The 21145-nt window shown below is 46.8% G+C and overlaps 1 protein-coding gene across 6 annotated transcripts in view; it reads left to right on the top strand.

The window, feature by feature from the left end:
- LOC116841865 (ecdysone-induced protein 74EF) overlaps window positions 1-21145 on the top strand; it is a 241750-nt gene that overhangs the window by 166449 nt on the left and 54156 nt on the right. The window contains exon 1 of one of the 6 annotated variants that reach the window (XM_032810304.1): window positions 75-1807. The exons of the other annotated variants lie outside the window; for them this stretch is intronic. Coding sequence (XP_032666195.1) covers window positions 1477-1807 — 331 coding nt within the window. The 5' untranslated portion in view covers window positions 75-1476. Of the gene's footprint in view, window positions 1-74; window positions 1808-21145 lie in introns of those variants that run through there. 6 annotated transcript variants of the gene reach the window in all.

Genomic DNA, 21145 nt, shown 5'->3' with positions numbered 1-21145 from the left:
ACGAACCCCAACATTGCGGTAGGCTACGTGCATCCACGCATATCCCGCGTGTATAATCATAGCAACAATGTATGCGTGCGACCGCTGACGCGCCTCATCGGCGACTGCTGCTCTCTCGGGGAGCGCGCGCCGCTCCGTGTCGAACACGGCCGAAGCGGCGCGACGAAAACAGCCGAGCGCCCTCGCCGCGGCGCGACGAGGCGAGGCGAGGCGCGCGGAACGACGGTGGCGCGCGCGCTACGAGAGCGAGTCCGGCGCTCGGAGGTGGAGTGTGAGAGTCTGGAGAAGTAGTGAGTGAACGAGAGTCTGGACTAGCGGGCTACCCCGGTTCCGAGTCAGTCAGTGTGCCACCGGCAACCGTAGCCTCGGTGCAGGGGAACGCGGCGGTTACGCTCCGGCAGGCTCAACGCGTCCGCTTCTTTCTCCCTTCGTAGAACAACAACGAGTACGACGACGATAACAACAACAACAACGACGACGACGACGACGACGACGACGAGAAGGAGGACGAGGAATTCCGGAAAGTTTAACGGCGTGAAACTTTGGTTGCGCGAGCGACAACAGTGAGAACGTGAACGACGAACGAGTGACCGACGACGACGAGTGCACGATCTGCTCTCTCCTCCGCGCGCGCGCGACAGCCTTCGCCGGCTGTCACATCGCCGTCAGCCGCGGGCCACGCCGATTTGTCGTGGGCTTTCCTCGCGCTTGTTTTCGCGAGAACGTTCGCGCGTCGGGAGAGGCGGAAGCGCTCGGTTCGCGAGCAGTGAACGGGTTGAGTCATCGGGAACGCGGACAACGCACCTTGATAAATCAACGGCCAGACCGGCCGTCGGATTCGGACCGACGCTGTGTCGGAGCGTGTGTGTTCACGCGCGTGTTCTGTCCCGCGAGGATACTTCCGTCCTTTCGACCGACTCCGTTCCTCCCGTGTCTCAGTGTGACTGTGTCTGTCGTTCCTCCAGCCCCCGCTTTTATCTCACCACCGGACCTCGTCGAAGATAGAAGATAGTCGTCAGATAGAGCCGTCGACACCGCGATAAGCAGCAACCGGAAGTGTACAGCCGAGAGAGGAACGCGTCTCTCTCGCTCTTCGCCACACACGCTCATCGTCAGTCGCGCTCGTTTCCCGCGAGCCTGAGGACAAGCACCTTCGCGGAGAAAGAGAGAGAGAAGGAGAGAGAGAGAGAGAGGTTCCCGAGGATACGAGTTCGAAGGACTCAGGTCGCGCGCCGCCGGGAATCCCCGCGAAGTGCGATATGCCGTAAATCCGTTTTCGCAGACAGTGCACCGCGGTTGGAATATACACACGTTGCGTTCACGAGGATCACGAGGATGCCGAACCCAGTGTTGTCCTCGTAGTAGTGTGCGGTGTGGCGGAGGAGGAGGAGGTGGAGGATCTATCGATCGCCGAGGGAGATTCCGCGGGAGAGTGCACAGGCGTTCGTTCGCGTCGTCGTCGCGAGTGTAGGAATCATGCTCGAGGACCAGCCGTTGGATCTGAGTGTCCGCGTCGGCGACTACGCGGAGCTCGCCCGCGAAGAGAGTAACGAGCAGGATCAACGGGAGCGTAAGGACCTACCTGCCGACGACTACGGCAACGCGGCGGCCGCGCTCAGGCTGCGAGGATGCTTCGTAGGCGGCAGCGCCACCTCCGAGTACACGCAAGAGCGGGAGGATCGTACATGCTCGGAGGACTCGGACGACTCGTGCTCGGACAACAATCAGAAGGACGAGGATGGCACGAGGTCGCGGTCCAGGCCGCCCGGCACCAAGCCCTACAAGAAGAACCTCATGAGACGATACCGTGAGTCGATATTTCGACGTACCACCACGCCCGCGTTTACCCGGGACGCGTTCCCCTGTTTTCTCTCTCTCTCTCTCTCTCTCTCTCTCTCTCTCTCTCTCTTCCTGTCTCTCTTATCCGCGTCTTGATCGTTCCCCAGGAATTTTCTTTTCCTGGTACCTGCGACTCGATTCGTTGAAAGCAACCTCCACCTCGGTTCTTTAGGTTCCCATGTTTATCGCTTATCATTATCGGTTATCTTTGTCATTCCAAGCAAATGGAAAGTTGGCCCTTCGAGACGACATTTTCCTGATCTATTTACAAAACTCCATGTACGAAATATGCGAAAACTCGGTGGTACTTTTGCACGGTCGGTACAACCGGGATGTTGCGATACTTTTATGTCTTCAATGAGTGTCGCAGCGCATCCGTATTTAATAGGAGAATTTGTTTCTCGGTAACTTCCAGGAGATCATTTCTTTCATTAGACATCAGACACGCTGCGAAGCTCATCGAGAGGTAAAAGTGCCGCGACAATTCTGCGAGAGTCGCGCTTGCCACAATGTGAGACAATCCTGATTCCGTTGATTGAAATTACGTTGATTTGAATTACGCATCGCAGCTGACCTATTTTTATATTTAACAGGCGTTGTTATCGCACATAATGCAAACTCCGATGACTGCATGCTTCTTTAGTTTGAGAGATCCTTTGTCTTATTCTGTCCCTGTTTATCCGAGTAAGACGACGCAGCAATACTGCTGACTGTCCGGGGGCGACGAATAAGCCGTTGCAGGGAATCAGCTTCAGGTTTAGACGTCGAGCTCTCGGCGCATTGACACGAAAAGTGATAATCGTCGTCGCGAGATAATCGGCCGACGCCGATGACATTTCTTGCGTCGCCCATCGCGTACAGCCCGACCGGAGTCCTTAGCCGTAACACACTTGTTGCCTGCTCCTCGAGAGAGCAGCTCGACAATTTTTACGCGTTATCGTGTGGAAACGCGCGCGCTCACGATAGCTGTAGTCATCGTGGAAATGACACATTTCCACGATAAGAGGTAACTACTATTTCGCCAACTGACTTGTGCGTATTTTCTGATTACTCATCTCTCTTTCTCTCTCTCTCTCGGATAGAACGAAGCGCGTGACTCGGCCTACTTTGGACGAAAGAAGGATCGCGTGTTGCAAAATACTACAAAATATGAACCCTCCCTAGTACTTTCGTTCTCTCTATCTCGCTTTCTTCTCGATATCGCGTTTCCGGCAGCCCGGGCGAGCCCGACAGACGCGAGAAGAATTACGACATGTATTTCGCCGAGCGAGCCTCGCGTTTGTACATACTCTTATACGTATGATCCAAGGTGCTCACACACACGCCGGGCCAATGCGTAATTTCGGTCGATAAGAATATTACGCAAGTCTACTCTGCCGAAGGTCGTTTCGCGAGGCGGCGACGGCGGCGGCGGAATCGAGATATTCGCCGGCCCGTTTCTCGCGCAATCGGCCCCGCAATCGTTATCAAACTTCGAGGCCCGCCTCCTACCTCGCTGTCTCTCTTTCTCTCACTTTCGCTTTCTCTTTCTGTCTCATTCCGTCTTGTGAGCGCAACCGGCCAGATAATACCTTGTGACCTGCCCCAACCCCAACGAAATTAAAGCCTCGCGTATGGTTGTTCGATCTGGTTGGCCGATGATTACGCTCCGAGATTCGATGCCCGCTCCTCTCGCCTCCATCGGGTACATATCGTTTTGTCAACAATGCCACGTCGGAAAAATAAGAGTCTCGAATCTATGTTGGGATGTTTCTGGATCGTTATCGTATCTTTTGCTCTCTCTTTCTTTCTCTCTACCCTTTCTCTCCCCGCTGTGTTCCTCTCATTAAAATGAAAATATTTTTAATAAGTAGCACGAAGGTCGTGTAAAGAAGTAAGATGAAACAATAGCGATATCTCGCCTAGCGAGGTCTTCGTGAGGCTTCTGGAGTGAGCTTTCTGAGAATTTTCGTTTCGAAAGTGAGAAGGATACTTTCAACAAGACGCATATACAGGCTCGCGCGCAATAGCCTTAACACTTAAATTGTTAGGAGCAGTTGCTACGAGCTATGGCTATTATTCTCTGCAAATCAACGATCAGGGTCAATGGTTTCCTTCGAATAGGTCGGACTTTCGATTTTATTCGTTTCTTTTTTTCTTTGTCTCGTCTCATTGTTCTTAAACAGTCGTATAACCCGAGTCGAAATTTGGGTTATCTACATTAACCTTGCAAATTTTAACGAACTTGAAGACCTAAAGAAGAAACCCGAGATATACGGGCTATCTTATCTTGATGCAACAAATTATTTAATGCCATATTTTTTATATTGGATTGATATAAAAAAAGAGTTTCAGAATTATTTAATATTCGATTACATTAATCCATATAATACATATATGTACACGGAGAGAATATTATAGTTTTCTTTTTTTCATATAAATTTTCGGTTTTACTACGTTTACTAATATAGGAATAAATTATCAGTAAGATTTTTCTTGGTAGGGAATACGTTAAATTTTGCTAGAAACATAGCAAATTTTTAATAGCACATTTTAATTTCTAAAATATGAATAGTATATATGAAATAAAAAGATAGTCAATTTTTATAAAAATTACGATTACGAAATTCTTTGATATAGTAATTTCTCTCAAAAATTTCTCTCTGTGTACATAAAAAAATATCTAAATTACACATATACATACACAAATTTTGTTTCTTCATAATCTCTTTATCATTAATTTTCTCCATTAGTATTGGAAAATTGTTTTATATATGTATATATATATATATATTTTTTTTTTTAACGACGTCGCGACATTATCGTGTCGTTTGATATATTTGGAAATACATGATGTAGTCTGCATCGTCTTGGTTTTCCGTTGCATTTTACTATTGGCTGCACCGTCACAGCATTCCAGGTGCAAACTCGTGCCATTAACATTCTTGCAGATGCGAGATTTGATCGGAAAAGTTAATTAACGCGATATCGCCGCGAGAGTCCGATAAATCACAAGAGCCGATGAAACATTCTGTGTAAAATATAACGTAACGCTCAGGGTTATGGGAAAGTACACAGCGCGCTGGAATACCAAAACAATCGGCGAGAAAGAGTAAACTTATCCGCACCTCTATCAATCGCCAACCGTCGTCGTTTTTCATTGAAAACCGGTTGATCACATCAAAACATCAAAACATTCCAAAGCTTCTAGTCGGTCAAACGTACTGATACAGTCGTGTACTTCGCTGTCGGGTGTTTATTACATTTCGAGCCGACACGCGGAACATATCACGGACCACGTATATTGATACGTTATTCATCTCTCTCTCTCTCTCTAAGGTGATTAAGATATTTCATTGATTCGTCAAATATTCAATCAGACTCTCGTCGGTATCGCGTTATCTAACACGTGTATTTTCGATCGAATCGTGCTTACGCGAGTGTTAGTGGCATGACGGAACAGTCAGGATGCTGGGTCGAAGGCCGGAACGCGCGAGCAGTGATACATCACATTTTTTCAAGGTATGTTAAATCATTTATTACACAGGAACATTCCGTTTTTTAATGATTTTTTTTTTTACAAATTCTTATGAAAGCGGAAATGAATAACCGAATCGAAATTTAAGTCGAAATTCATAGTTCATCATTTGATCAGTAATTATAACTTCATGAATCTCCAATTTATCCAAATAGCCACATAACGGCCCACGTTATACCAATCTGTAATTAATTATATTCTTAATTGAAGATCTGAGATAATTCACAACTCTATGAATACCGGCCTTAGAATTTAATACGAACTTAGAAAATACTGATTGTTATATCTAATAATGATCCTTGAGCCGCGAGCGCGATCTTGTTTACATCTGTCGGCGCTTTCTTTTCATTTTATTTGGTCTTGTTTTTGTATATAATCGAAATCTCTATTGGTAAACAGTATTATTGAACACGTTATCTTTATCTTTGCGCGGTTTCTTTCTTATCAGTTCTTTTGAGAGCTCCATTGAGATTTCCAATGTCAAAAGAAAAAGAGAAGATTATAAGAATAAATATTTGTTGCTCTTACCTATGTATCTATTAATTCTCACTAGATTATTTAATATTTGCTCATCTCATATATTCTGTTTACGCCTGAGTTATTTGCAATATTAATTCGTCACTGATTGCAATCAAAAATAAAAATGCAGGTAGAATATCAAAACAATATATTTCGGATATTAAATAGTTCTGAAATGAATCTTTAAGAAACTCAACGTGGAGAAAACAGCAGTAAATGACCATTTGTATCATCAAAGTAGGACAATAGTTCGTTATATTTCGAGATTCTCATTAGTTCGTCAAGTTCGATGGAACTTGCAGGATTAATATGGAATTCAAATTTCGACTCGGCTCGTCATTATTACATTGCAATGCCGACGCGTTTATCCAGTTGACATATTTACGATTTACTTTCGATTTTGTCTGACTTTTCAAAAGCACATTAGATATATCGTGCTTTGAAAGCGCTATTACTCTGTTCCGATCCATTTGTGCTGCACACAGCGAAAGAAAGAAAGTGTGAGAAAGAATCTGTGAGAGAAAGCGAGAGAAGTTACGCGAAGAGAGAAATAACATGGGGATAAGAGGACAGGATTTGTCTATCTAATCATCGATGTCTCTCATCGCTCCACTTGCTTTGCAGAGGCGCGATTAGTGGTACCGATGATAATCGTGCTCATACACGGCGTAACCCGACTAAAAATGTAACTAGCTTGCTTGAATCAAGTGGCTAGCTAGTGCAGATTAAACTAGCTCATTAATTTGTTACTGGTTTGGAATATAGAATCGGGTTTGTGATCTAGCCATTACGTATCAAAGAGTATAAATGACACTGTCTATTCTAAAATAATTTATCTGCTGTATCACCACTTCCATTACGTGTATCCATTAAGGGCAATTTCAAGATTAGGTTGGGGCCATTGATGTCTATTAAGGACATTTTAAGATTAGGTTGCAAATTAAAACTGAGGTTACGTTATTTACATTAATATCTGAAAAAAAACAATGTTGAGCTTTACATTACCGGCTAGCAACTGCTTGTGGTTTTTCGTAACTGTAATTTACTCATAACTGTAATTTCGTTTAATCATCACCCTACTTATTCATCTAGCTATTAGGAGAAGTGAGCATTGCATTATTGACTAGTAGTGATGTAGATACAAATTAACCATCTCGTGATTAGACAAGCGGTTCAATTTCTACTAGGGTAATGGACAGATCCGAGGAAGTTCTATACGCGTTATCACCCGCTTGCATATGCATCAAACGATCGGACCGTGAAAAGGGAAAGAGAAGGAAAGGATACGTGTCTCGAAAAGCGCCAGGAACGCATGTGTCAGTCGTTTTTCCCGTTTTCCTACGTGTAAATTATTTGTTAGTCTTTAAAGAAAAAAAAAAAATGACTATAACGGTCCCGAAGTATTTTCTTTTTGTCTTAAGTGGAACAACGGTATCCCGTCTCGAATGCGTTATTTTCGTCTGGCAAACGTGCAACGTTTTCGGCAATTCTTTGAATAAAGCAGAACGCAGAGAAGAGTTTTTCTGAAACTCTGACAGGACAACAGGACTTTCAGGTATAGCTGATGGATCGGAAGATAATTCTAGACGCGATATGAGTCGTGGGTGAATTATAAATTCGTGTTCACGGTATAGTAGCTTCGATGACATCCGGTACAACTCACCGGCAACGCGCGCGCGGCCGTTTCCTGTTCACCCTCGCATAGATATTCTGCCCATTGGAAATTTATTTTTCTCTTGCACACACACACACACACACACACACACACACACACACACACACACACACACACACACACACAGATCGTGTCTGCGGGCTCGTTGCACGTTACTTCGCCTGTAGAGATCTCGGTTGGAGATCCGTGGAGCTCACGAAAGAATTATATTTCTTAGAAGAGGGCAATATTTTTTCGAGATACGCGTGATAGTATATAGGGGGCTTTTCATCACTCAAGTTTGATATTTGCGAGTTAATCACGGCCTTATTATCTTGTTGACTGGAACTTGAGCTCCTTTAAAGCTGTTGCAGAAGCTCACTTAAGTTGTGGGTGTATTCAATCTCGAGAATTCCGAAATGAGAGAACGATGAAAGGAGAGAGTAATTTTCAACAATCAGCAACATTCTTGTATTCTTTTTTATCGCGGCATTTTCTGACGCTTGAACATATACGTCAGCGCATTTTTCTTGATTGTTATATTTCTTTTCCTCACCCTCTTCGCTCATTAATTAATTCTCTCCCTAATTAGACTTTGATGCTCGTACTTTTTCCCTTTTTTTTTAATTATGTTTGTGGAATAAAATTACAATCTCATTGCGTGAAAATTCGCAAAGTCATCATATAATAAAATAATCGTATGCGGCACACTGAGTAATTTCGATTGTCAGAGCGCACGCGAGGCACTAATCGCTCGCCGCTCGAGGTCGTCTCGGCAGCTTCCGCGAAAGTCATCGTGTACTTCCTGCTCTGGTTAGCGAACCCTGGCCAACAACAATCGTCGTCCCGATCCGCCGTAGTGTCAAAATGTAACGCGTTATCAGATAAAGTCGTTATCGCGCGCAGAGCCTGCAAAGAAGTGTGCCAACGCGCGGAGGAAAGAGGCAAGAAAGAAAAGGACGCCCGGTCGTTATTTTATCGCGCCGGGGTACTCGAGCGATAAGTCGGCCACGTAATCAGATAAAGTGAAATTACGAATCGGTCCCCCCCGGTGCGAGTTACGAAAGTGCTCGCCGTGGCAATAGTTATCGCGACACAACAGGTTCGAGACTTTGGTCGGTCGGTCGGCGCTCGTTGTATGAAACTTTTGAAAAGCACAGATAGACAGAGGGATTTCAGATTTTAGAAAGATATTAAATTGTTGAAAGACAAGAGACACAATCGCATAGAGAGAAAACAAATGGTTCATCTAACCAAAATGATGAGTTATTTTTTAACCCAACCATATTTTTGATAGCGGAATGGTAGAATAGTAACATGCACACAAGGTTATTATCACTGAGTTTATTATAGTAGAATTTTTGATAGAAAAATAATTTCCCTGACCATAATTTGTAGCAATTATTTCTCTATGTGATTATAGTCTTTTTTCTCAATGTACCTGATGCGACTAAATCAGTTACTACGATAATCCTCTCTTAATTCTACTTAATAATGATGGTAAATATTATTCGAGTATTATTCGTGATTTCTGCTTCCGTGTATCCAGATAGTCGGTTACTTTAGATAGTAGTTGAATATCAGCTGCAAATTTGAGTAGCCGGCTATGGAGAAACTACTCGGTTTATATTAACAATATTATTTCAGGACCACTAAATTTTTGTGGTCCGAATGTCCCTATGGGATAAATATTTTTAGCAGAATCCATGTATAGGCATTGTGTATCTATTGTGCTGGATTCTTAGTTAAACCTGTAGACCTTATGTAAATTCCGTATATACCTTCACGTACAGGTATCGGCAGCAGGTGCAGGTAGCTACCTGTAGAGGATCTATGTATCGCAGGTTCGCAGCGAAATGAAACGACGTGTAAGAATTTCGTCTCCGGTTTTGGAAAAACACGGAATCGAATTGACGCAATTGAGACGGAAGCAATCACATTTGAAACAAATTTGTAATTAAAATGTGTCGCTATTTCTATCGCCATGTAAAAATACTGCTCATTATGATTACTCGAGTTTTCACTTCGCACTTAATGTTCTCGCGCGATATTTTTGCAAGCGGAGTAGTCCATACGATATGATAATGTGCGATAAATGATGCATTAGGAGCGGCATCGATTTAAAAGTCATTTCGTTGAACCGCTGGCCCGCCGTTGAATTTTCCTCGATAGTCCGACAAATGCGTAACAATTTAGCTTGCGCGATGATGTCGCGCATATTAATGCATCCTATTATTACGCGTGTATGCGCGGACTCAACGTCCGTGAAGATCGGTCGATCGGCTGTTTCGTTTATACTGCTTTATCCTCTTCGCGAATAAGTATCGCCGAGGATCCGGCACGCAGAATTGGTCGATTATCATGCCGTTAAGAAACGTGATTGCAGCCGCGGACAGGATGATCGCAGTTGCCGCGACGCGAAGGATTCGATAGAGGACGGCGGAGGAGTAAGAGAAGGAAGAGAGGGAGGAGGAGGAGGAGGAGGAGGATAAGGCGCGTAATGGTAGAAGGCGAGAAGGAGAAACTGGCGAAGCGGGATAAGGAGGGAAGGGGAGCGGGAGGAGAGGATAATTCCAGCCTTTAAATCACTCGAAGCGAATTCGAGCCAGTGTTCTTCTCGCTCGCTCGTTCGCTCTTTCTTAGCGCTTCGCCCCTTTTCCCCTCGTCTTTCTCCTCGTTCTATCTTTCTCCATCTCCCTCGCGAGAGTTCCTCGGGAGGAAGACGGATCACTTCCGGTCGCGCTCCTCCTGTTCTCTCCCTCTTTCTCCCTCGGTTCTACTCGCGGCTCGGCGAGTTAATCAGGAAATGAAGACGCTTCGATCGCCTCCCGGGGGAAAAGCAACGTCTGTCGATCGGCGTGCCACTGTAGGGTTAATCAGCGACTGCACGGGGGTTGCTTCGTCCTTCTCTCTCTCTCTCTCTCTCTCTCTCTCTCTCTCTCTCTCTCTCTCTCCTTCTCCCTCTTTCCACCTTGTCATGCCTTTCTCTCCAATCTTGGGTCGCGGCGGAAGAGAGGAGAGAAAAAAAGGAAAACGAGTCTGGACACGCCCTGAGGATCGCCCGATGATGTCGTTAACCTGAGGGCACGCTCTCGAGAGCGTTCTGATGAGAGACGTCGAGGGACGCTCGTTTGTCGCCTCGTTTGTTGAGTCGCGTTCTAGCTCGCGCTCGCGAACGATCCTTCGCCGGTTATTATGTGTAAAAACGACGGGGATTGCGTTATTTTCCTCGCACGACATCCACGTCGACGTCGCTGATTGATGATTTCGTTATTCTCCCAGCCGACCCTCAAGCGAAGGCGAGATCCTTGATGAATGAAGGCAACAAGAAACGTCCGATAATCGAGGCCTCTTCCTGCTTTCATTCATTAAGTCTCACCTATGGTCGTCGTTCTCCGCGACGAGTTAAACTTGACGGAGTCAAATTCGCTTCGTCTGCTCTCTCTATGTGTGTGTGTGTGTAAATATTCAGAAATGAGAATTCCTTCGGTTGTGAAGTCGAGTCCTGAAAGGGACACTGGGATCGTGTCGTTCAAAGAAAATTGCGCTATTCAGAGAAAGAAAGTCCACGAGAAGAGCCGTGAAATTGAAGAATGCCGGTAGCGACGCCCGCCGCATTCTTGTAAACGAGGGCGAGCCGGGGAAGAAAAGCTGGAGAATAAACGTTCGACGCGGCAGTGAAGGCAAGGGGTTAAACGTTCCGGATACCGGTCGCAGCCACGATCGTCGTTAGAACGAAGCGCGATGGCGAAGGCGGAATGACCGGCGGCGCTTGTATTTAAATAGCTAATGGTTCGAGGAAGCGCGCGGGCTCATTGTGATTCAGGATATTGGCCCGCCGAGAAAGGAAGGACTCGCTTCCTGTCTGCGCGCACCCCGCAAACATAGTCTGCTCCTCCATGCCTCCTCCCTTTTTCTTTTTATCTCCTCTACGAATCCTAGACGGAGAGGAGATTCTACCTTGAGCGTCGCGTCGCCGAGAATACGAGATTCGCGTTTACAAAGATCGCTGGCGACCGATCAGTCGGGCGCCTCCTTGGCGCGCTTCATTTCATTCTGAAATCGGTTTTTGTGGTTTAACGGTGCATGGAAAGAAAAGTTTGGACTCGACCAAATTTCTGATGAAGACACGAACTGATCAGAAATCCTGGCTGAAGCCGTTAGAATTCTGTTCGAGTTAATAAGATTTCGGGGTAACAAAATTCTGATAACTTCTGGCGGAATTTCTTGGCTCGTTCGTATTTCATCAAGAATTTGGTCGACCCAACCAAACATTTCTTTCAGTATGCATGTATCGCTACATTTTTTTTAAATTGTGCATTTCGCAAAGTGGAAGAGTGACGCGTGCAGTGAAAGGTGCATCCCGTACGAATCGCACGTTCTCAATCAAGTCTTTATTAGCGCTCGCGTGCGACGATAATGTGAGGAGCAGCGTGTTGAGATTTGAAAGTCAACGTTATGACTTGCGAGATGAAAGCTGACGGCTCAAAGCGGTTGCTGTTGCTGCTGCTGTTGCTGCTCGGTGGAAAGGAGCGTGGAAAGTTGAAAATTGAAAGCTGAGAATTTACACTCGTTCTACGCGCGTGCGTGGACGCGCGAGATAACTTTCGAGAGATCGCCGCGCTTCTCCGCGAACATTATTGCGCTACATATCAACCTGTTTTATCAATTGAGATTATTATTATTAACAAGCCCGCGACGCGCAAATGAAATCGGCCGGTTGGCGCATTTATTCGCGATAATAATCGCACTGGTAACCCGTTGCGATGCTAATCAACTCCCCACCGTGAGATCCCGACACCGCGCGACGACGCTCAGGTTTTGCCATGCGTAAAAAAATAACGTCGATCCAGCCCTTGAATCACGAGAGCAAGAGGAGACGCGGCGGCGACGGTCAAGAAGGTGTTCGATATCGGGTGCGCCGCGTCGCGTCGCGCACGCGGCTCTTCAGGTATACGCGCGACCGATTTAAAATTATCCCCGAATGCGTTCGCGGCGAAACTGACCTACATCCGGACCCTCCCGCTACCGCGATCTCCGTACGCTTAATTTCCCTCGCGCCGCCCTCGTTCGTTCGTGGAAAAGGAGAGAAAAAGTTTACCCTCCGAACTTTCTCCCCTTTTTCCTACCGTCTCTTTCTCCCTGTCCCTCCTCTGTCTCTCTCCCTCTTTCCTTCTTTCTCGTCGCCTGCCTGTGTCTTTCTCCCTTGAGCTCGCCGAAAATGCCACTCGCTGTGAGTCTTTGTGATCCTCTGTGGATTCTCCGTGATTCTCCGTGACCGCTTTTTCTCTCGTCTCTCCAGCTCTCTCTCTCTCTCTCTCTCTCTCTCTTCCAGTCCATTCCTCGCCCGCATCTTCTTTCAGTCCTCTTTACCCTCCTTAGCGGCAGCACCGGCGGCACACTGTCTTGGCCGTCTTCGCGAAGATTTTTTTTTTTATAATAGAACCTTCGAGGGAAAAAGGCAACGTCGACCGACCCGACGCCTTTTTCTCTCCTCCTTGAAACCAAGAACTTCTTCCTGCGTCTTTGACCAAGAAGGGGGACGATGATCACCCTCGCTGTCGCCCTTTTCTCGGTCCACCCTTTTACCCCGGAGCGGTCTCACGCCTCACGAATTTCCACTCCGTCCGTCCGTCCAGCCGGGATCGATTTTCCGCGGCATTTTCCACGCCGATCGGCCCGGAAGAGAGTGTGCCCACGAGAATAGGAGTGGCGGGGGGGAGGGGAGGGGGGCGCGCAAGGAGGGCAGGGGCGGTGTGGTGGCAGGGTGACGAGAAAGAGAGAGAACGTGCGCGCGCGGAGGGGGTGAAGGACGACGTGCCGTAGGCGGTCGCAATAGGAAAACTGGGGTAGTCTGTCCTTGCGCTCTCGGGTGGTTATTGGAACGTTGGCACGGCGACGCTTACCTTCGTCTACCGGGTGTCCCGGTTACGAGGTCGCGCCACGAGCTTGGCACGCGCTGCTACATTTCGCACGATGTAAGGTCAGAGAAGGGAAAATAGTCCGGACGATGACAATAGGGTGATCCGTCGCGCCCCGGGATACGACTCGTGTTCCCGTGAAAAGGACGCATGATACTTGCGGACTTAAAGCTACAGGTAAAAGCTTCCTTTCGAGTCCCGGCTCTTTTTTTCTTGATTTCTCGGTTTCGGGGGCGCGCGCTACTGTGCGATTTTCCGGTTACACAGACGTAATGAGGCTTTCTGCAAACTTAGCTCTCGAAGGAGTTAATATGAGAAAAACGAAGGCGCTCGGCATCCTCGTCATCGTTTTTCTCGTATTTTCCATTTAGAACGATTTACGTGGAAACGAACCCAAAATATTCTCACGAATTTAGACTGGAAGATTATTCTCTTAAAATGAATCAGCCAAACATCACTGAATATACACTGATTTGCAGTTACAAATATAGCACTGAAAGTGCTATACTTATAACTGATATCAATGACTATTCACTGATTCACTTTAAGAGAGTGGCAGTTTAACAAGGCCAGGATTCATGGTCGAATCTCTAGAATTGACAGTTTTTGATTTCTACACCCTTCCACAGCATTACCGGGCGGAAACACGAGAGAATGTTGAAACGTAAACTTCATGTCCGTGTGTCGCTCGACAAATGGAACGCTCGCATTGGTTCAACCGAGAGCGACCGTACTCTTTACGCCTCTCGAATCATTGAAATTCGATACTCGCGCGGAGGAAGCCGTAAAAACGTTTTGGGAACGTGGGATATTCGGAATATACTGCGTACACACGTATAAAGCGGGTGTTCAAAACAGCTGCACACCTCACGGCGCACAGTTCCGTCCGATTTAATATTTCCCGACGTTAAATTATCATACAAGAGATGGAGGTCACAAGTGAAACTCCTTTTTAGAATGATTTATCTTTTAATATTCCTCTGTTTTTCTTTTCAGTCGCGACCAAAATTCACTTTGACTGAATCTTAATTCTACACACAGAGAAATACTCTACCGCTAAGAAAAACGATCGCGCTCACTTAACTTTTTCTGTCATTCAGGTAATGGTTGCTTTCAACGGAGAACATTTCCTTGACAATAGTTCTTCAAATATACTCATCACAAATTCAACGAAAGCTCATTATCATGTACTCAAAAGAAGGGTTTATTCCCTTTATAAGAATATCATAAAACTTTATCGAAAAAGAAGAGTTGGTTCTGTGTAGCAGACAAACCGAATTTCTGACTTGACTTAATATTATTAATTGAAATGCCAGATTCAGAGTGCATTTTGAATAAATTTGATGCCTGTAGTAAACTCGCTGTTGCGAAAACATTTCGTGCGCGCGCAGTGTGCTTTCTCAGTTAAAAGTTAAAGAAGAAATGAAGCTGCGTCTGAAAAAATTCAATCGCCGGGGTGTCGGGAAACGGACAGGTCGCTCAAGGCTCATTCATTATAGCCAGCTTATTTGGATGCGCGCGCGATTTGCATTACACGCGCGCACACGGTACGCCGTCGTCGTCGTCGTCGTCACGTGATGCGCGGCGATACCGATCGCACGGGCGAGAATTGATCCGCGTGATTATTATCGCGAGCTGCGCGCTATTCATCGTTCGCGCGACGCTCGAAAAAGGCGAGCGATCGCTGCGAAACCGCGAGGTAAACGCTCTCGACAACGACGAGGAGAATGTCGACTCGGCGGCGAAGCGAACGATCGGTATCGACGATATCGCGACGCCCTTGGGAGATGCATACTATCCTCGGGATATGCATCCCGTATCGATCGGCCGATTCGCGGATCGATCCGCGAACGAGATCGGATGGTTCGCAATCGATGACTCCTGCTCGCCGTGTGTACGCGCGCGGAGCCGGCTAATTAACGGCGCTATTGGGGCCGCTTCGGGGAGGAGGGTGGAGTAAAGCAGCGACGGGGGGAGGGGAAGGGACACCCCGTAGAGCGATCGATATCTTCCACGAGCGGCCGCATTAATTACCAACTAGCGGCTGCAATCACGACTCGAAAATAATCAGCCGATGGCCGCGCGCAATTAATTTCCAGCGCGCATCAAATTTTGCACGTCGGCGGATCGCTGCGCGAAATAATATCGTGTCGGGGCGAAACGAATTGAGCGCGAATCGCGAAGCTCTATTTTCTTTTTTCATAAAACCGCGGGCGATATTCGCCGCTGGCGCGGACGTGAACGAGCGAGCGAGCGCGGAATTGTTGCGAAAAGATTTTTAATTAATCAGCGCCGGGAATTAATTTACCGAAAATTACAGGTGGGAATTCACCGCGAGGCAAACTCACGATTTACAAAAGCACGCGCGTTCACCAAAATAAGATTTTACGTGCGGCGTATCGGCGGGGAATACGAGGGATATATTGGCGCAACGTTTCAATTGTTCGCGAGACTTTTGTTCCGCGTGAGCGAAAAATCTGCTTTCTATTGTGTGTGACGCGCGCATTTGCCCCGTCGATTGATCGAGAACACGTAAATTTTTAAATACTCAAACTCGGACGTTTCTCCCGCACGGATTTCGCTTTGATCTTTGTCGTGAGCTCTCCAATGAAATCGTCGAAGCGAAATATGAGCGAGTGAGGAGGATTTTATGGAAATTCGCCAAGTGACGGGAAAAAAACAGCGCGACAAGGTACTGCGATCTCGACAGGAAAAATACATTCTTGTACACTGAGGGGAAAAATGTCTAAAGAATAAAAAGATATTTATCCAGTGACTGGTAACATATTTACATAAATTTTAATTTTTTTATCTAAATAAAACAAATTGCTTTCATGAGAAACTACACTGAAAAGAAATATTCGATTGGATTAAATAAACTTGTGAACGAACCAGAAATTCCAGTCGAGGTTACCAGAATTCTATTCAGGCTAACAAAATTTCTGGTTAATTTGAATAGACTTCTGATAACTTCGACTGAAATTGCCCAGTTTGTTCACACTTGACACAGAAATTTGATTAATCCAATCAAACCTGTTTTCCGCGCAAGGTTTTAAGAAAATATCTACTTTCCTAATCGAAAAATATTAATATAAATAAATATGTTATTATGGTGCCCACTGAATAAATAAAGCTTTTGTTTCTTACTTATCTTATCCTGTCAGTGGATTAGCGGAGGAATAGCGTTCTCTATCGGCGTTTTTGCCGGTACGGAAACGCACGTTCCTCGGTCTGCGCGAAATCAACGTCCGCAGCATCGCGGATCCACGTGCGTTCACGTAGTAGTCACAAGAGACAGCGTCGGCCTGCTTCCTGCTTCTCCTTTCCACCTGCTACTTCCTGTCCCACCGCCCTCTCATTCGTCTTTCCGAGCCGATCGAGCTGAAACGGCACACCCGTTAGACGAGCACGACGGCGAAGAGAGAAAGAGAGACGAGAGCCGTGTGCGTCGTAGGTGCGCGAGAACGGCGTTGCATAGAGGAAGAGCAGCGCGCGTCGCTGAATGCACCAGCCCTGACCTACATAGTAGAGCGTGTTGTGGGCTAGGCGAGCCTACGCTAGAGCTACCTAGACCATTATAGCAACGAGGCGTAGGGTGTAGTGTCCCTCTCCCTCGCCCTCTCCCCTCGCGGTCCGCCTTCTCCTCCTGGCGGGAGGAGAGACGGCGAGCGAGCCGGTGTGTAATCGCGTTCGCGCTTTTTGTTCAGTTTCTGGGAGCCGACGGGGAGATGGCGAGAGGGGGTGGCGTGTAAAGGGTCGTCGTCGGGTGCATTCTTCTGCGTCGCGCGACGCAGCTGCGGGCGGCGGGGCAGGCTATCGAGCCGTGAAAACCGCGTAACTTGGACTCGACACGACCGCCCGGATCGGATCCTTAATCCGTGATCTTTAAACGAACATGGAGGAGAAGTGAGAAGAGAGAGGGAAAGAGAGAGACGATATACATAGAAATATGCATATACTGCGTTTAAGTTAGTTACTTTAAGTATTTTGTAGACTTATACGCGCCTGCAAATTTATTGTATGTTTATTATAAGTATCAAATTTAGTCAAAATACATTTTGAATTTTAGCAAGCTGGGTATGTCAATTAAGAATATTGAACTGAAAGAAAAACTCGGTTTGCTTACCACACACAGCCAAACCAATTTCTGCTTTTTATAAAAAGAATACATTTTTTTTCCAAGCACATAATAATGAGCTTTTCTCAGATTAGGGATGAGTATTTTTTATATTTGATTTTTTATATTTTATATATTGAGGAGAAAGAAGAAAATATTCTTTATTAAAGATAATCGCATTAATAAGACGAATAATCGCTTTTCTTAACGGTGGAATGATATTTTTCTGCGTGTATTCTCTGCGTATACATACTGGAGCAAGTGAGAGCGCAGCAGCCGCGATGAATTTGCATATGCGTTCGCGTGAGCTGTCGCGAATTGTAATGCACAAGATTGCTATCGCCAATTAGGATTTCAATAAACTTTGTTGCGAGTGTTTTTAATATCACCAGCGACACACACGTAATCTTCTCTGACGTTCAGTTTTGTTATCGCGTTATCTACCGTACAAAATACCGCGTCGGTCGATTAATATCCGTCTGTAGATAGTTATCATTCCGCAATGACACTCTTTACGATTACTCGATTATCGTCGCGGGGAAATATTACACCTAACCATGGCCCACTGTCACAATTACCTCGCGTATCGTCACGATTGACCCGCTCATTTACCTCGATTCGTGTTCGCGCTCGCGCGCTCGTCAGTGTGACGACGACGACCACGACGACGACGACGACTTGACAGGCAGTAAAATCTAACGGCCGATGATACCGAGAGCGATAGAGAGAGAAAGAGAGAGAGAGAGAGAGAGAGAGAGAGAGAGAGAGAGAGAGAAAAAGGGGGAGAGAGATCGGGGCGAGCTCGTGCCCGCGCTACGCGCGTTATTATATCATCGCGCGGAGGCCGACGACGACGATGGTGCCGCGGCACGATTAACATTATGTAATACGCGTGTTTTATACGGGGCGGCTGTGTTACGTGCGGCGAGAGCATTGCACAATGTAGCCGGGATCCTCTCTGCATTTGCGCAGCGACGACAGTACCATTTTCCAATCGAAGCGGACACAATCGCTCGGCATTCGAGCCGCGAGTCTCCCCTGCCTCCCCTCCTCTTCCTTCTCCTCGGCCTCCCGGCCGAGAACGAGAACGATGCATCGTCATCGTCGTCGTCGACGACGACGACGTCGACGTCGACGTTGTCGTCGTTCCCGGCGCGCCCGTCCTTGACATCCTTCCGCTCCCTCCTTCTCCTCCTCCTTCTCCTCTTCCTCCTCCGGCTCCTCGTTCGCGCGTGAATTAACGGACCTCGACCGGCAATACGCGATCTGGCCAGTGACCTTTTCGACGAATTGTCGCGGTTCGCTCTCCGTTCATTTGCATGGCGGGAGGAACGCGGCTGATGTTCGCCGCGAGGGGTGGAGGGGAGGGAGGAGGAAAAAGAAAGTTGGCGAAATATTACGCATGAGACGACGGCGGCAGGGGCACTCTCGGCCGCCTGACAGAGTTGCGCAATGAAGAAATTAGATTCCTTCGCCGTTAGCTTACGTAACTTCACCGAGTCCTGCGCGAGAGCGACTGGACTTTGAAGCTGCGACGATATCCACCGCCCCGTCTCGTCCTCGTCATCTGTCAGTGGCCGGTTTGATTGAGTCTGTCGATAAGACGAGATTCTTCCAGGGCGATGTGCTTCTTTCTCTTTTCCTTTGAGTTCGAGAGCAAGAGGTCGAGAATGACGATTTCTCGCGGGAGGAGATGAGAAAAGTCACATGTGGTAACGCTCGAATTTTTCCGGACACAGACACACCGGCTCGTCTTACGTAAGCGACCCGAGAGATTTCTCTCGGATTTAATTAAAGTAATTATATTCAACAGAAGGTGAAACTTTTTCTTTTTGATGTGATACCTCGATAGGATTCGTTCCACCAGACTCGAAACATTTTTATTGACCCTTTTGAACGACTCGTTTCGTTTCGAGCTGAGGGAAAGATCAGAAACCCTTTTTCTATTGTGCAAGCGAGAAACAATCGGTATACAGGTCGAGTTATAATGTAGACAGCAATATCAGTCGTAATAATATTCCCTTCGCTCAAGGGAAGAGCAATATTTGTGTATTTTGTAAGGAAACATGCTTCTTATTCCGAGAAAACGAAAGAACTCGTCCCAATCAATTAATCGCGTGACGGAAAGACTGTTATTGTATTATGCAAATGAGCAGGAGGAAGCCAAAGAGTTGAAAAAGTAAACAAACGAGTGTTCGACAACGCGAAGACAAAGGCTCGTGCTTCAAACATAAACCACGATCGCGCCAAGTGTATCGATCCTTCTCCCTGTCGTCTCGTTCTCGGAAAAACGATAATGAATCCTTGTGAACTCTCACTTCGAGCTTTTAATCGTCGAACAACTCTGCGAATATCCGCGAGCGGATATCTTCGTTAATTATCTCGTTTGTACGATGTAGCGCAAGATCCCCATGAGGAAAGGAAGGAAAAAGAGAACAAGAAAGAGGGTGGAAATCAAGTCTCTTCTAAATATCTTCTATCTCGGGGAATTTCGCGTCGGAAATTTCCTACGGGATAGAAAAGGCGCGCTTCGTGGACGGATGTTTTTATTTAGAGGCGTGGGAAGAGAGCTCGAAGAGGGGACAAAGATCCTGTATCTACTTCTTCGAGATAAGGTCTAAGGGCTCTCGTAGACCATGTGGCGTACCCCGGTGCTGTGTGCCCCTCGTCCTTGTACCTGAAATTCTAACTGGTACCGTTAGAACGAGCGGCGGGGCACCATGCGCGACGGTCCCGAGGGATAACCCAGTTTCTTGCGGCGCTACACGCACGGCCTAACGGTACATGCTGGCGCGCAGGGCCCCGATTTTACGCCCTAATGAGTGGGGAAAAGGGTTGCCCACCCCCGTGAGAAAGGAGAATTCACTCGAGCGTCGAGAACCCCTTTAAAACGCGCTCCCACTCGCTCTTGCGCTCTCTCTCTCTCTCTCTCTCTCTCTCTCTCTCTCTCTCTCTCTCTGTGTCTTCCCTCTCGTGGCCTTTCCTTTTCTCTCTGCGTGCCCGCCCCCGCGCTCTCGTTACTTCTTTTATTTCCTTCACGCAGAATATTGTTGCGGTAACGCGAGTTTTACTTATCTATTTCGGACTCGCGGTGCTCGACATGCGTTGACAATGAATATCTCTCCAATTACCACGACATTTCTAATCCTCGATTTACAAATTCGATATTTGTTTGATTCTACTTTAACGAGTTAAAGGTACTTATCGAAATGTTAAAGGTACTTACCGAAGGAGACATCGAGACTCGACACGCCGTAATGAGCGCCGGTTGGTTGCATGTCCCCAGAGAAACGAGAAAATTACTCGCTACTAACCTACTTATGATACTTCCCGACGATCGCACATCGTTATTTCGACACTCCCGATACTTATTTCCACACGAGACTCTCTGCGGTCAGGCAAAAGACGTGTAAAACGCGGAACGATATCGATCGATGCGTTTAACGGTGGCTATTCGGCGCCAGAGAATCTAAGATGGCGACGCAATCGATCACGTACGAAATCGCTACGATGTGAACGTTGTCGCGCTACAACGACGCTCTCTGCGCGCTCAGTGATTGGTCGAAAATCTTTAGTAA

This window comes from Odontomachus brunneus, unplaced genomic scaffold, assembly GCF_010583005.1.
Source record: "Odontomachus brunneus isolate Ranch 3 - 2012 unplaced genomic scaffold, Obru_v1 Obru_scaffold_019, whole genome shotgun sequence".
In the NCBI taxonomy this organism is placed as follows: Eukaryota; Metazoa; Arthropoda; class Insecta; order Hymenoptera; family Formicidae; genus Odontomachus; species Odontomachus brunneus.
Note: the sequence above shows the minus strand (reverse complement) of the source record. Positions and strands in the feature narration are given on the sequence as shown.